The 15666-nt window shown below is 42.6% G+C and overlaps 1 protein-coding gene across 1 annotated transcript in view; it reads left to right on the forward strand.

Annotated features, from left to right (window-relative positions):
- The first annotated feature begins 1066 nt into the window (after positions 1–1066).
- The window catches only part of LOC115139040 (IgGFc-binding protein-like), a 116834-nt gene continuing 102234 nt past the window's right edge, over positions 1067–15666 (forward strand). The window contains 13 exon segments of the mRNA XM_065025316.1: positions 1067–1170; positions 2527–2552; positions 8232–8378; positions 8888–9153; positions 9569–9653; positions 10666–10821; positions 10959–11126; positions 11254–11375; positions 11549–11627; positions 11781–11906; positions 12060–12250; positions 12633–12762; positions 15234–15478. Coding sequence (XP_064881388.1) covers positions 1067–1170; positions 2527–2552; positions 8232–8378; positions 8888–9153; positions 9569–9653; positions 10666–10821; positions 10959–11126; positions 11254–11375; positions 11549–11627; positions 11781–11906; positions 12060–12250; positions 12633–12762; positions 15234–15478 — 1845 coding nt within the window.

Raw genomic sequence — 15666 nt, forward strand, 5'->3', positions numbered from 1 at the left:
ATAAGAGGTCGAGACCATAATGACCTGTAGAGAAAGTTAAAGCAGAGTGTGACTGTCAATCCCAGCCTAATTATAAAGCACAGAGATGTCAAATCTGGGTCTAGACCAGTCAATAATCATTGTGTCCAATACTCAGTAGTGTAAAGTACTTAAGTAAAAATAATTTGAAGGACTATTTAAGTTGTTTTTTTGCGGTATATTCCTAAAGAAGACTCCCTGACACCTAAAAGTACTCGTTATATTTCGAATGCTCAGGCAGGACATGAATATGGTCCAATTCACACACCTATCAATATAACACATTGTCATCCCGTCCGCTTCTGATCTGGTGGACTCACTAAACACAAATACTGCGTTTGTAAATTATGTCTGAGTGTGAGAGTGTTGCCCTGTCTGTCTGTAAATTTTAAAAACAAGAAAGAATTGTGCCGTCTGGATTGCTTAATAGAAGGAATTTGATGTATAGCTTTTACTTTTACTCAAGTATGATATTGAGTACTTTTTCCACCACTGTACTTAAGTATATTTAAAATCAGATACTTTTAGACTTTTCCTCAAGTAGTATTTTACTGGGTGATTTTCCCTTTTACTCAGTCATAGAGTCATTTTCTAGTAAGGTATCTTTACTTTTACTCAAGTATGACTAGAGTATTTTTTCCACCACTACTAATACTGGTGTGGTTTTGTCCTAATTAAACTTAGGCCTTAAAACTGTTATGTAACGCATTTTCAAACAGATGCAGAACTTTACGAAGCATCTCCACCCATTCTAACTGGACACTGGCGTCAGACAAAAACTCACAAACTGAACACACCCACGCCATATCACTCACTGTTACTTATTCACTCAATGAATTGGTGGTTTTGCAATGTGCAACGCAAGATCATACACATCTTGAGACGTAGGCTAGTGATAGGGTAATAGCATTTATAATACACTCCACTCCCTTCACCCTTCTTTCCCTCCCTCCTCCTATCTTGTTCTATACTTTCATCCCACCTATAAAAGTACGGGTCCCTCTCATTGCCCTGATCCCTCTCATTGTCCTCATTCCCTGCTAACTGAATGGCTAGCCCGCTAACTCTTAAGTTAGCCATGGGCAAATTAAAAAGCATTTGTGTCCTGCTGTGGATATGTGGGTACAGTGCCCTGGCCACCACAGAAGAAGGGTGAGTTTACAGAGACTCTGAGATATTAATATTGAGCTTCAATTTGACTCAAGATCTGTGATCGTCTTGTTGAATTCATTGGACTTGATTGGTTGAGTAATCAAATGAGTTTGGTCAATTTGAAATGTTTGATTATAATTGTATAATAATATTCTACTGTAAAGTATGAATTACAGGTATCAGATATTGTAAGGCGTTTAGAGTATTTTACCAATCAAGTTTTACAGAATAATTGGTTTTGTTGCATTTGCCTTTTTGACACACACTATTGTAAGGACAGTGTTAATGAACTCACATTTGTCGCTATCAGGGATGATGTGTGTATTTGTAATCTTCTTCTGATGGAGCTGGGTTAAACAGATGTGGCTCTGAAATTGGTATCCTTTCAAGTAATTGTTCTGAATGATTGTAAAGCAACTTCATGAACAATTGTTGTTTAGCTAGCTAGTCAAATCTTTTTTTATCCATATTAGCAGAGACATGACATCAGTCAAAGTAACTCAAAACGAGACATGGTATCAAGACCAAAATAAAAGTAGCAGAAACGACCCACCTACGATTCCCCCCATGGCAGCATCGTGTCATTGTTGCCAGCTATCTGACCATCCAGAATCATAGCACCTACGATTCCCCCCATGGCAGCATCGTGTCATTGTTGCCAGCTATCTGACCATCCAGAATCATAGCACCTACGATTCCCCCATGGCAGCATCGTGTCATTGTTGCCAGCTATCTGACCATCCAGAATCATAGCACCTACGATTCCCCCATGGCAGCATCGTGTCATTGTTGCCAGCTATCTGACCATCCAGAATCATAGCACCTACGATTCCCCCCATGGCAGCATCGTGTCATTGTTGCCAGCTATCTGACCATCCAGAATCATAGCACCTACGATTCCCCCCATGGCAGCATCGTGTCATTGTTGCCAGCTATCTGACCATCCAGAATCATAGCACCTACGATTCCCCCCATGGCAGCATCGTGTCATTGTTGCCAGCTATCTGACCATCCAGAATCATAGCAACACATGGACTTCTTCCCCATTGAATCGCGTGCATCATTTTTTTGTGACGTTGTCAGTTATAATTCATTAATTAAATGAAATGATACGTCATCCACTCGTACGGTATAGACAAACATCCCTGCTGCTATTTTTTTGCAGCGTTTTTGTGATGTTGTCAGCTAAACGGTCTATAATTAATTTAATTTAATTTACTTCTTAAATCTCTGCTGATATTTTGGATTCTATAGGAATTCATATTCTTCACATAACATATGGATAGATCCCAGACAGTATATTTTATACAAACAGGAAACCACATTTAATCTACCTCTTTTTTTTCTTGTACACAGCTATGCAAGATCAATGAGAGATGCTGGTAAGTTTGCCATATCAAAACACAATTTGGTTTTTCATCTTTTGCCTTGCTGTTAATATTAGCAGAACACTTGATTAAATTATGATGGGCTCTACCACAAGTGATTCAACTGATGATTAGGTGATTAGTTGAATCAGGTGTTTTAGTGTTAGGCTAATTGAATACAAATCATGTAACCCCACTCTGTGGGTCTACTGTACAGCGTCTGATAGATACAACCGGCAGGTGAGTTCAGTCACATGATCCAGTCATCACAATGTCCTTGGGAACATGATGGTCTTTCTCCATCTCCTCCCCTATACTGTACAACACAAAGACGGTTATCGCTACACAACCTACACAAAAACACACAGACACTTTCTCACAGTTATGGTACAAAACAATGCAAGAGGGGGCCATAAAATGGGGCAACGGTCTAGGGCAGCGGTCTAAGGCACTGCATCTCAGTGCAAGAGGCGACAGTACAGTCCCTGGTTCAAATCCAGGTTCAATCACATCCTGGCCGCAATTGGGAGTCCCATAGGGCGGCGCACAATTGGCCCAGCGTTGTCTGGGTTTGGCCGGGATAGGCCATCATTGTAAGTAAGAATGTGTTCTTAAACTGACTTGTGTAGTTAAATAAAGGTTAAATAAAAAAATAAGTAATTGGTTTAGGGTCTGGGTGTTCCATAATCAACAGATTCCAAATGCATTACTGTTGATATGGCAAGAGGTAATCAACAGATTCTAAATGCATTACTGTTGATATGGCAAGAGGTAATCAACAGATTCTAAATGCATTACTGTTGATATGGCAAGAGGTAATCAACAGATTCTAAATGCATTACTGTTGATATGGCAAGAGGTAATCAACAGATTCTAAATGCATTACTGTTGATATGGCAAGAGGTAATCAACAGATTCTAAATGCATTACTGTTGATATGGCAAGAGGTAATCAACAGATTCTAAATGCATTACTGTTGATATGGCAAGAGGTAATCAACAGATTCTAAATGAACTACTGTTGATATGGCAAGAGGTAATCAACAGATTCTAAATGCATTACTGTTGATATGGCAAGAGGTAATCAACAGATTCTAAATGCATTACTGTTGATATGGCAAGAGGTAATCAACAGATTCTAAATGCATTACTGTTGATATGGCAAGAGGTAATCAACAGATTCTAAATGAACTACTGTTGATATGGCAAGAGGTACTCAACAGATTCTAAATGCATTACTGTTGATATGGCAAGAGGTAATCAACAGATTCTAAATGCATTACTGTTGATATGGCAAGAGGTAATCAACAGATTCTAAATGCATTACTGTTGATATGGCAAGAGGTAATCAACAGATTCTAAATGCATTACTGTTGATATGGCAAGAGGTAATCAACAGATTCTAAATGCATTACTGTTGATATGGCAAGAGGTAATCAACAGATTCTAAATGCATTACTGTTGATATGGCAAGAGGTAATCAACAGATTCTAAATGCATTACTGTTGATATGGCAAGAGGTAATCAACAGATTCTAAATGAACTACTGTTGATATGGCAAGAGATAATCAACAGATTCTAAATGCATTACTGTTGATATGGCAAGAGGTAATCAACAGATTCTAAATGCATTACTGTTGATATGGCAAGAGGTAATCAACAGATTCTAAATGAACTACTGTTGATATGGCAAGAGGTAATCAACATATTCTAAATGCATTACTGTTGATATGGCAAGAGGTAATCAACAGATTCCAAATGCATTACTGTTGATATGGCAAGAGGTAATCAACAGATTCTAAATGCATTACTGTTGATATGGCAAGAGGTAATCAACAGATTCTAAATGCATTACTGTTGATATGGCAAGAGGTAATCAACAGATTCTAAATGCATTACTGTTGATATGGCAAGAGGTAATCAACAGATTCCAAATGCATTACTGTTGATATGGCAAGAGGTAATCAACAGATTCCAAATGCATTACTGTTGATATGGCAAGAGGTACTCAACAGATTCCAAATGTATTACTGTTGATATGGCAAGAGGTACTCAACAGATTCTAAATGAACTACTGTTGATATGGCAAGAGGTAATCAACAGATTCTGAAAGCATTACTGTTGATATGGCAAGAGGTAATCAACAGATTCCAAATGCATTACTGTTGATATGGCAAGAGGTACTCAACAGATTCTAAATGCATTACTGTTGATATGGCAAGAGGTAATCAACAGATTCTAAATGCATTACTGTTGATATGGCAAGAGGTAATCAACAGATTCCAAATGCATTACTGTTGATATGGCAAGAGGTAATCAACAGATTCTAAATGCATTACTGTTGATATGGCAAGAGGTAATCAACAGATTCTAAATGAACTACTGTTGATATGGCAAGAGGTAATCAACAGATTCTAAATGAACTACTGTTGATATGGCAAGAGGTAATCAACAGATTCTAAATGCATTACTGTTGATATGGCAAGAGGTAATCAACACATTCTAAATGCATTACTGTTGATATGGCAAGAGGTAATCAACAGATTCTAAATGAACTACTGTTGATATGATAGTCAGCTGTCTTTTGCCAATGTGTTTACGCAATGTCGCCTTGGCTGTATAGTAGCCTTGAGGAGGACAACACGTGACAACACATTTGATATAATGCCATTTACCTATGATGATTTGAGCAGCCAATTGCTCAGTGATATTTGCCTTATTACATCAACAGCATGTCACGTGTAACCAGGGGGGAAAAAATCCTAGACCACCTTCACTCCACACACAGAGATGCACACGAAGCTCTCCCCCGCCCTCCATTTGGCAAATCTGACCATAATTCTATCCTCCTGATTCCTGCTTATAAGCAAAAACTAAAGCAGGAAGTACCAGTGACTCACTCAATACGGAAGTGGCCAGATGACGAGGATGCTACACTACAGGGCTGTTTTGCTAGCACAGACTGGAATATGGTCCAGAATTTATCCAATGGCATTGAGAAATACACCACCTCAGTCATCGGCTTCATCAATAAGGGCATCGATGTCGTCGGCCCACAGTGACTGCATGTACATATCCCAACCAGAAGCCATGGATAACAGGCAACATCCGCATCGAGCTAAAGGCTAGAGCTGCCGCTTTCAAGGCTTATAAGAAATCCCGCTATGATCCCGCTCAGACAAACCATCAAACAAGCAAAGCTTCAATACAGGATTAAGATTGAATCTTACTACACCAGCTCTGACACTCGTCGGATGTGGCAGGGCTTGAAAACTATTACGGACTACAAAGGGAAACCCAGACGCAAGCTGCCCAGTGACGCGAGCCTACCAGGCTAAATGCCTTTTATGTTCACTTCGAGGCAAGTAACACTGAAGCATGCACGAGAGCACCAGCTGTTCTGGATGACTGTGTGATAACGCTCTCGGTAGCTGATGTGAACAAAACCTTTAAACAGGTCAACATTCACAAAGCCGCTGGGCCAGACAAATTACCAGGACATGTACTCAAAGCATGTGCGGACCAACTGTCAAGTGTCTTCACTGACATTTTCAACCTCTCCCTGGCCGAGTCTGTAATACCTACATGCTTCAAGCAGACCACCATAGTCCCTGTGCCCAAGGAAGCGAATGTAACCTGCCTAAATTATTACAGCCCCGTGGCACTCACGTCGGTAGCCATGTAGTGCTTTGAAAGGCTGGTCATGGCCCACATCAACAGCATCCTCCCTGACACCCTAGACCCACTCCAATTTGCATACCTCCCCAACAGATCCACAGATGACGCAATCTCAATCGCACTCCACACTACCCTTTCCCACCTGGACAAAAGGAACACCTATGTGAGAATGCTGTTCATTGACTACAGCTCATCGTTCAATACCATAGTGCCCACGAAGCTCATCCCTAAGCTAAGGACACTGGGACTAAACTCCTCCCTCTGCAACTGGATCCTGGACTTCCTGACGGGTCGCCCCCAGGTGGTGAGAGTAGGCAACAACACGTCTGCCATGCTGATTCTTAACACTGGGGCCCCTCGGGTGTGTGCTTAGGCCCCTCCTGTATTCCCTGTTCACCCACGACTGCGTGACCAAGCACGACTCCAATACCATCATTAAGTTTGCTGACGACACAACAGTGTTAGGCCTGATCACCGACAACGATGAGACGGCCTATAGGGACGAGGTCAGAGTACTGGCAGTGTGGTGCCAGGACAACAACCTCTCCCTCAATGTGAGCAAGACTAAGGAGCTGATCGTGGACTACAGGAAAAGGCGAGCCGAACAGGCTCCCATTAACATCGACGGGACTGTAGTGGAGCGAGTCGAAAGTTTCAAGTTCCTTGGTGTCCACATCACCAACAAACTATCATGGTCCAAACATACCAAGACAGTCGTGTGTATGAAAAAAACCTTTTCCCCCTCAGGAGACTGAAAATATTTGGCATGGGTCCCCAGGTCCTCAGAAGGTTCTACAACTGCACCATCGAGAGCAGCCTGACGGGTTGCATCACCACCTGGTATGGCAACTGCTCTGCATCTGATCGTAAGGCACTACAGAGGGTAGTGCGAATGGCCCAGTACATCACTGGGGCAAGCTTCCTGCCATCCAGGACCTAGTCACCCAAGTTATAGACTGTTTTGTCTGCTACCGCATGCAAGTGGTACCGGAGCGCCAAGTCTAGGACCAAAAGGCTCCTCAACAGCTTCTACCCCCAAGCCATAAGGCTGCTGAACAATTCATTAAAAAAAATACATTGACACCCCCCCCCCTTTTGTACACTGCTGCTACTCTCTGTTTGTTTGTTACCCGTGTCCCCATTATAGCCTCGTTATTGTTGTTCTTATTGTGATACTTTCTATTATTACTTTTTATTTTAGTCTACTTGGTAAAAATGTTCTTCTTCTTGAACTGCACTGTTGGTTAAGGGCTTGTAAGTAAGCATTTCACGGTAAAGTCTGCACTTATTGTATTCGGCGCATGTGACAAAAAGTGTGATTTAATTTGATCTGACACACATTCTATACATTCAGTGCATTCTATACATTCAGTGCATTCTATACATTCAGTGCATTCTATACATTCAGTGCATTCAAGCATTTGTTGTATTTAATGTTCAACGGCGTCAGAGATCTGAGTGCTTTTGAGAGTAGAACATTCAGGACCTCACTCACAATCCCTCTCTCCATCCCTCTCTCCATCCCTCTCTCTCCATCCCTCTCTCCATCTCTCTCTCTCCATCCCTCTCTCATCCCTCTCTCTCCATCCCTCTCTCCATCCATCTCTCTCCATCTCTCTCTCCATCCCCTCTCTCCATCTCTCACTCACAATCCCTCTCTCCATCCCTCTCTCCATCCCTCTCTCCATCCCTCTCTCCATCCCTCTCTCATCCCTCTCTCTCCATCCCTCTCTCCATCCCTCTCTCTCCATCCCTCTCTCTCCCCCTCTCTCTTCATCCCTCTCTCTCCATCCCTCTCTCCATCCCTCTCTCTCCGTCCCTCTATCCACCCCTCTCTCTTCATCCCTCTCTCTCCATCCCTTTCTCCATCCCTCTCTCTCCGTCCCTCTCTCCACCCCTCTCTCTTCATCCCTCTCTCTCCATCCCTCTCTCCATCCCCTCTCCGTCCCTCTCTCTCCATCCCTCTCTCTCCATCCCTCTCTCTCCGTCCCTCTCTCCACCCATCTCTTTCCTACAGCCATTCTGACCTCTTGTGACTTTAACCAGGAAAGTGCACCCTATTGTCAGCTCCAGCAGGACGGCAACGACAACAGTGATTGGACAAGACACCGAGGCCCCACCCCTACACCAGGAACAGGCCCCCCCGGGGACTACCCTGACGGCAGTGAGTAGCCTGTCCTCTTAGGGACATCCACCTGTGTGTATATATATATACATCACATAGATGAGAGACGTTAGTAAATGTTTTCTTCACCCATGTAGGTAAATAGGTTGTGGTGGCTTTTGGGGGCCAGTCTTCTTCTGCTTTAGACAACTCCTACCATGAGGGATCTGGAGTTTTAATAGCCGTATCTATTCTGCACCTCGAAACTCACAGTCATATCCAACATTTAGACTATGACTCTTACATCACAGAAAAGATTGCTTCAATGGTTCTTTGTTATCTCCACACCCATCTACATCATCAATCTCTCTCTCTTTCTCTCTCTCTCACTCACTCGCTCTCTCTTTCTCTCTCACTCTCTCTTACCCTCTCTCTTTCTCTCTCTCTCTCTTTCTCTCTCTCTCACTCACTCGCTCTCTCTTTCTCTCTCTCTCACTCACTCGCTCTCTCTTTCTCTCTCTCTCTCTCTCTCTCTCTCTCTCTCTCCTTTTCTTTCTTTATTTCTCCAGATGGGTTCTACATCTACCATGAGTGTGACAACGTGGCCAACGGGCAGAAGGCTCGTCTTCTCAGCCCGGCCCTCTCCTCCACCTCCACCCAGATTTGTGTCCAGTTCCACTACTACATGTACGGCTCAGACAACCAGAACCACCTGCACGTGCTGGCCAAGAGGCCCACCTCGGAGGACAAAGTCTGGGAGAAGACTGGGATCCAGAGCCCCTCCTGGCTTGGAGCTGCTGTCACTGTGGCCAAACCAGCAGGACAGACCCTAAATGTGAGTGAGTGTGTGTGTGTTTGAATTAGATTCAGGATAGACACATGTTTGAGTGCTGTATGTGTCTGGTTTCAGTGAAAGAGTGATCAGTCGGGTCACAAGCGTCTGTGTCCGTTTTACAGTCCTCTGCCATTTCTTTACAGCACTTTTCATCTCTCTTGTCCTCCACAGCAAAGTCTTTAACGAGACACTGGTAGTTGTAAAACAATCACAGCTCAGGGAATGTGAGAGAGAGAAAAACAGACAGACAAGGAGACATTGACACCAGGGCCTCTCAACTTTTTTATTTGTTGTGGCCCTTGCTTAGCTGGTTTTGTCTCTCTACCTGGCATATAATTGGACAATTATTGGTCAATGACAGTGACTTGGGTGACTACACATTCTCCATATTATATGTGTTTATCTCTGTCTACAGATTGTGTTTGAGGCACAGCGTGGATTGTCTGCTTCTTGTGACTCAGCCCTGGATAACATTGTCATTAGTGAGGGAGCTTGTCCAGGTATTTACTCTCATTCTCATCACCCCCCCCCTCCCACTCTCTCTCTTCATCTCTCACCCCCCCCCCCTTCCCTTTCCAGTTTGACTATATCATCATACACCTGTACTGATCAATTCCATGTATTTACTCTCATTCTCATCACCCCCCCTCTCTCTCTTCCTCTCTCACCCCCTCCCCCTCTCTCCCTCCCTCTCTCACCCCCCCTCCCTCCCTCTCTCTCCCCCTCCCTCCCTCTCTCCCTCCCTCCCTCTCCCCCCTCTCTCTCTCTTCCTCTCTCCCCCCCTTCCCGTTCCAGTTTGACTATATCATACACCTGTACTGTCCAGGTATTTACTCTCATTCCCGTTCCAGTTTGACTATATCAGACACCTGTACTGTCCAGGTATTTACTCTCATTCCCGTTCCAGTTTGACTATATCAGACACCTGTACTGTCCAGGTATTTACTCTCATTCCCGTTCCAGTTTGACTATATCAGACACCTGTACTGTCCAGGTATTTACTCTCTTTCTCTTTCCAGTTTGACTATATCAGACACCTGTACTGTCCAGGTATTTACTCTCTTTCCCTTTCCAGTTTGACTATATCAGACACCTGTACTGTCCAGGTATTTACTCTCTTTCCTTTTCCAGTTTGACTATATCAGACACCTGTACTGTCCAGGTATTTACTCTCTTTCCCTTTCCAGTTTGACTATATCAGACACCTGTACTGTCCAGGTATTTACTCTCTTTCCCGTTCCAGTTTGACTATATCAGACACCTGTACTGTCCAGGTATTTACTCTCTTTCCCTTTCCAGTTTGACTATATCAGACACCTGTACTGTCCAGGTATTTACTCTCTTTCCCTTTCCAGTTTGACTATATCAGACACCTGTACTGTCCAGGTATGTAGCTCTTTACCCCCCCCCCTCCCTCTCCCCCTCTCTCTCATCCCCCCCCTCTCTCAACCCCCCTTCCCGTTCCAGTTTGACTATATCACCTGTACTGATCAATTCCATGTATTTCCACAGCCTGTCTGACTGGTTGTGACTTCGACACCACTGATGATCTGTGCAGCTGGGAGGCACGTAAACCATCACATCCTGACTTGTTTGGTTGGGAGCAGTGGATTGGTCAAACTGACACAGACGGATCTGGTCCTGACGATGACTTCTCCAAACCAGGCTGTAGGTCTTCCTTTGAACACTGTGTTGTCGAAATCTTCTTTTATTTACTGGGAGAAAATACATGGTGACACCCAACAGCTCATGTTAAAGGTCACTCGCGTACTGTCTTGTTTTCATGTGGTCTCTTCTCTCCGCAGTGGGCCAATATCTGCTGATGGACTCGTTGTTTCGTGTCGCTGGAGAGAAAGTAGAGCTGTGGAGCCCACCCACCACCTCCTCCTCTGGCTGTCTGGACCTTACCTTCCATTACTACATGTACGGCACTGCCACCACCATGAAGCTCAATGTCCACGCAGTGACCAGTGGTAAGATAACTGATGTCTTGCAGCTCCACTTACCTATAAGATAGATGTGACCAGTGGTAAGATAGCTGATGTCTTGCAGCTCCACTTACCTTTGATTACCCACTCTCTGCCTCTACTCTCTCTGTAGCTCTCTCTCACTCTCCCACTCCAGGAGGAAGCCTCGGTTCCCCTATCTTCTCCTTGACAGGGAACCAGGGCCAGGGTTGGAAGCCTGCAGAGATACGCTACCTTGGCTCAGATAACATGCAGGTAAACAGGCTGAAAAGTGATTTGTTACAAATTTGATAAAATTGAGAGAGAAAAAATAGCCTTGTGCTCTTATATTCAACCCTTCGTTATCAAAGCACAAATGTGTATTTATCTGGTAAACCTGTTTTCCTTTTGTTTGAATGTTGATTTGACGGAGGGTGTTTGAGTTTCAGTTTGTGATCGTTGGCTTCTACGGTGAGACCCCTGAGACAGACATCGCTATAGACGCTGTATGCATCACAGAATGCACAGGTAATGAATCATCTATGATCTGAGATGATCAATATCTTGTGTAAAGATAGACAACCATGTCTTCTGATCTTTGAAAACTGCTAGCCTCTGGAGTTTATTTGGTCTTCTGAAAGTATTGTTTTGTGTCTCAAATGTTTTCATTGGTTATTTCAGCTCCTCCACCAACTACACCAAAACCTCCAACACCGGGACCAACTACCTCAGCACCAGGAACAACTACTCCCAAACCCTCAACCCCCAAGCCTTCTACACCAAAACCACCAACCACAAAACCACCAGGTGAGATTAACAGCCAATCACCTCTATCATTCTCATGGTCAGAATCAGAAACCGTCACAAATGAGCTCTGTTGTTAACCTTTGATTCCCTTCCACCCCAACCCATACACCCCCTTACCCCCCCCTCCCTCTCTCTCCCTCTCTCCCCCAATAGTGACATGCCCTCCCAATGCTGAGTATATAGAGTGTGGCCCTGCCTGCATCCCCAGCTGTAAGGAACCCTCCACCAACTGCACTGGCTCCTGTATCAGCGCGTGTTTCTGTAAGCCAGGCTTTGTGTTCAAAGGCAGACGCTGTGTCCCCATAGAAACATGTGGCTGTCTGGAGGGAGGTGACTACTATGAGGTACGAGACCATCTGGGATTGTTAGTCTGTGGTTAAGAATGTACTGTGTGATTGAATATGACACAATATAATGTGATGTACATTATTGTGAGTGATATACCATACGGCATACCAATCGATATATGAAACACGATATATGCGATGTGATACACAATATGATACAATATTATACGATACAGTACTTTTACTGTCCAGAATGTCCACTTACATGGATATTGATAGTGCTCCTCTCAGCACATCACAAATATACTTTCAAAATGACCAGCAACACAAGGAACACACGCATACGTTTACAGAATGCACAAATAAATGACAAAAAATATATATATATTGCCAAAACAACATGTTAATAATTCCTCTCTACCTGTCTCTGTCCTTTTAGCCAGGAGAGATCATCTTTGGGGACGGCTGCTCCAAACTGTGTCGTTGTGCTGGAAACTACATCTTGGACTGTGTGGACAACTCCTGCTCTCCCACGGAGGAGTGTCGCAACGGAGCCTGCTATCCTAAAGGTACTGTTAGCTGAGTTATAATACATTGTTAGGCAAAGTTATCATAACTTGTATTAGCTCAGTTATCACAACTTGAATTAGCTGAGTTTTTATTTGACCTTTATTTAACTTGGCAAGTCAGTTAAAACTTCTTCAGGATTGGTGGGTTGAGCTAACGTAGGCTAATGCGATTAGCATGAGGTTGTAAGTAACAAGAACATTTCCCAGGACATAGACATATCTGACATTGCCAGAAAGCTTAAATTCTTGTTAATCTAACTGCACTGTCCAATTGACAGTAGCTATTACAGTGAAAGAATACCATGCTATTGTTAGAGTAGAGTGCACAGTTTTGAACATGAAAAGTTTTTCATCAACAAATTAGGCACATTTGGGCAGTCTTTATACAACATTTTGAACAGAAATGCAATGATTCATTGGATCAGTCTGTAACTTTGCACATACACTGCTGCCACCTAGTGGCCAAAATCTAAAATGAAGCTGGGCTGGAATAATACATTATGGCGTTTCTCTTGCATTTCAAACATGATGGTACAAAAAAATACAAAAAAACGGTGGGTTTTTCTTTGTATTATCTTTTACCTGATCTAATGTGTTATATCCTTCTACATTCCTTTCACATTTCCACAAACTTCAACGTGTTTCCTTTCAAATGGTACCAAGAATATGCATATCCTTGTATCAGTGCCTGAGCTACAGGCAGTTAGATGTGGGTCTGTCATTTTAGGCGAAAATGGAAAAAAAGGGGTCCAACACTTAAGAGGTTTTTAAGAACAATTTCTTATTGGCAGTGATGGCGGGTTAACTGCCTTGTTCACGGACAGAACTACAGACTTTTACCTTGTCAGCTCGAGGATTCAATTGAGCAACCTTTCGGTTCCTGGCCCAACGATCTAACCACTAGGCTACCTGCCGCCCAAGTTATCATAACTTGTATTAGCTCAGTTATCATAGCTGGTATTAGCTAAGTTATCATAACTTGTATTAGCTCAGTTATCATAGCTGGTATTAGCTAAGTTATGAGATCTTGTATTACGGCATACCAGTTATCATAACTTGTATTAGCTCAGTTATCATAACTTGTATTATCTCAGTTATCATAACTTGTATTAGCTAAGTTATGAGCTCTTGTATTAGCTCAGTTATCATAACTTGTATTAGCTAAGTTATGAGATCTTGTATTAGCTCAGTTATCATAACTTGTATTAGCTCAGTTATCATAACTTGTATTAGCTCAGTTATCATAACTTGTATTAGCTCAGTTGTCGTAACTTGTATTAGCTCAGTTATCATAACTTATATTAGCTCAGTTATCATAACTTGTATTAGCTAAGTTATGAGATCTTGTATTAGCTCAGTTATCATAACTTGTATTAGCTCAGTTGTCGTAACTTGTATTAGCTCAGTTATCATAACTTATATTAGCTCAGTTATCATAACTTGTATTAGCTAAGTTATGAGATCTTGTATTAGCTCAGTTGTCATAACTTGTATTAGCTCAGTTGTCATAACTTGTATTAGCTCAGTTATCATCACTTATATAAAGATGAAAGTCTTATCAAATCTATTATATTGGTAAGGAGTTCCATCGTGAAACCCAGGGGAACATCCAACCTAGAGTAAAGTGGATTGTTCCTAGAGTTTGATTCCTAGCTATGCAAACAGACAGCCTTATATACAGTATACATGTATTATGTTCAGCTTGGAAAACACTATTTACATTGTCGTGGAAATGTTCCTCTATTTACCAAATCATGAGCGCAAACCACACACAAGTCAGAGTTAGTTATCAAAGTCCATCTTTAATTATATGAGCTCTATCATAACCCTGTGACTCTCAGGTAATTCAGTGTCTCTCAATGAATTCTCTGAGAGCCCCTTCCACATTGCAATAGCATTTTGACTTTCAACAGTTCAGTATCTCTAATGAAAAGTTGAGAGTCCCAACATAATGGCAAATGGGATCCTTTATAGCAAAGATACACAGGATAAGACAGCATCGGCATAATTAATTGTTCAGCTTTGTCTCCTTTCTCAAACTCGGAACCATAAACCAATCCTCCATATCAACAGGCATATATCAAATTCATCCTATCTTGACAAGATCACAGAGACACACTGACTGGCACACAGACATTGTGGAGCCAAAGATATGTTTACACATGATGATCCCTTGACCTCTCCCCTCTCTGCGGCCCATGCAACTTAGTCTTGACATAGAACAGATAACTGCAACCTCGCCACAGTATTATACAAAAATACCATTCTGATGAGAAGTAACTTACAAACATATGATGAATATAAAACATCTTACCTATGTTACCAACAAATTCTGATTATTCCACAACAACATTTTGTCAGGCATCATTTGGTGAAAATAAAAACCCAACTATGTGAACACTGAGTCAGTATTATTTCCACCAGCCAATTACTAATCTCACTCCCAATTTTATAATCACTATTCCCCCCAGACACCTCTACCTGTATCGCGTCTGGTGACCCTCACTACACCACCTTCGACAAGAAGAAGTACAACTTCATGGGGAACTGCAGCTACCTGATGTCAGAGCCCTGTAACCACACGTCAGTGCCTCACTACGAGGTGCATGCTGACAACGAGAACCGCTTCAACAAACCAACCATCTCCTACCTGAAGGCTGTGCATGTGTACGTGCGTGGGGTGAAGATCTCCGTCTTGAAGGGAGGCACCGTGCAGGTGAGAGAGAGAGGGATTGATGGAGGGATAGGGTTGGGGTAGAGAGAAAAAGAGATGAGGAAGACGTTTGAAAATGTTTAAATACGTAACAATAGAATGAAATAGTGATAAAATGCAGAGCCCTGCATGTACACATTCAATATGAAGTAACATACACTGTCAAGAACAGTTTGTCATTGTATTCAATA

This window comes from Oncorhynchus nerka, linkage group LG12 (assembly GCF_034236695.1).
Source record: "Oncorhynchus nerka isolate Pitt River linkage group LG12, Oner_Uvic_2.0, whole genome shotgun sequence".
NCBI lineage: Eukaryota > Metazoa > Chordata > Actinopteri > Salmoniformes > Salmonidae > Oncorhynchus > Oncorhynchus nerka.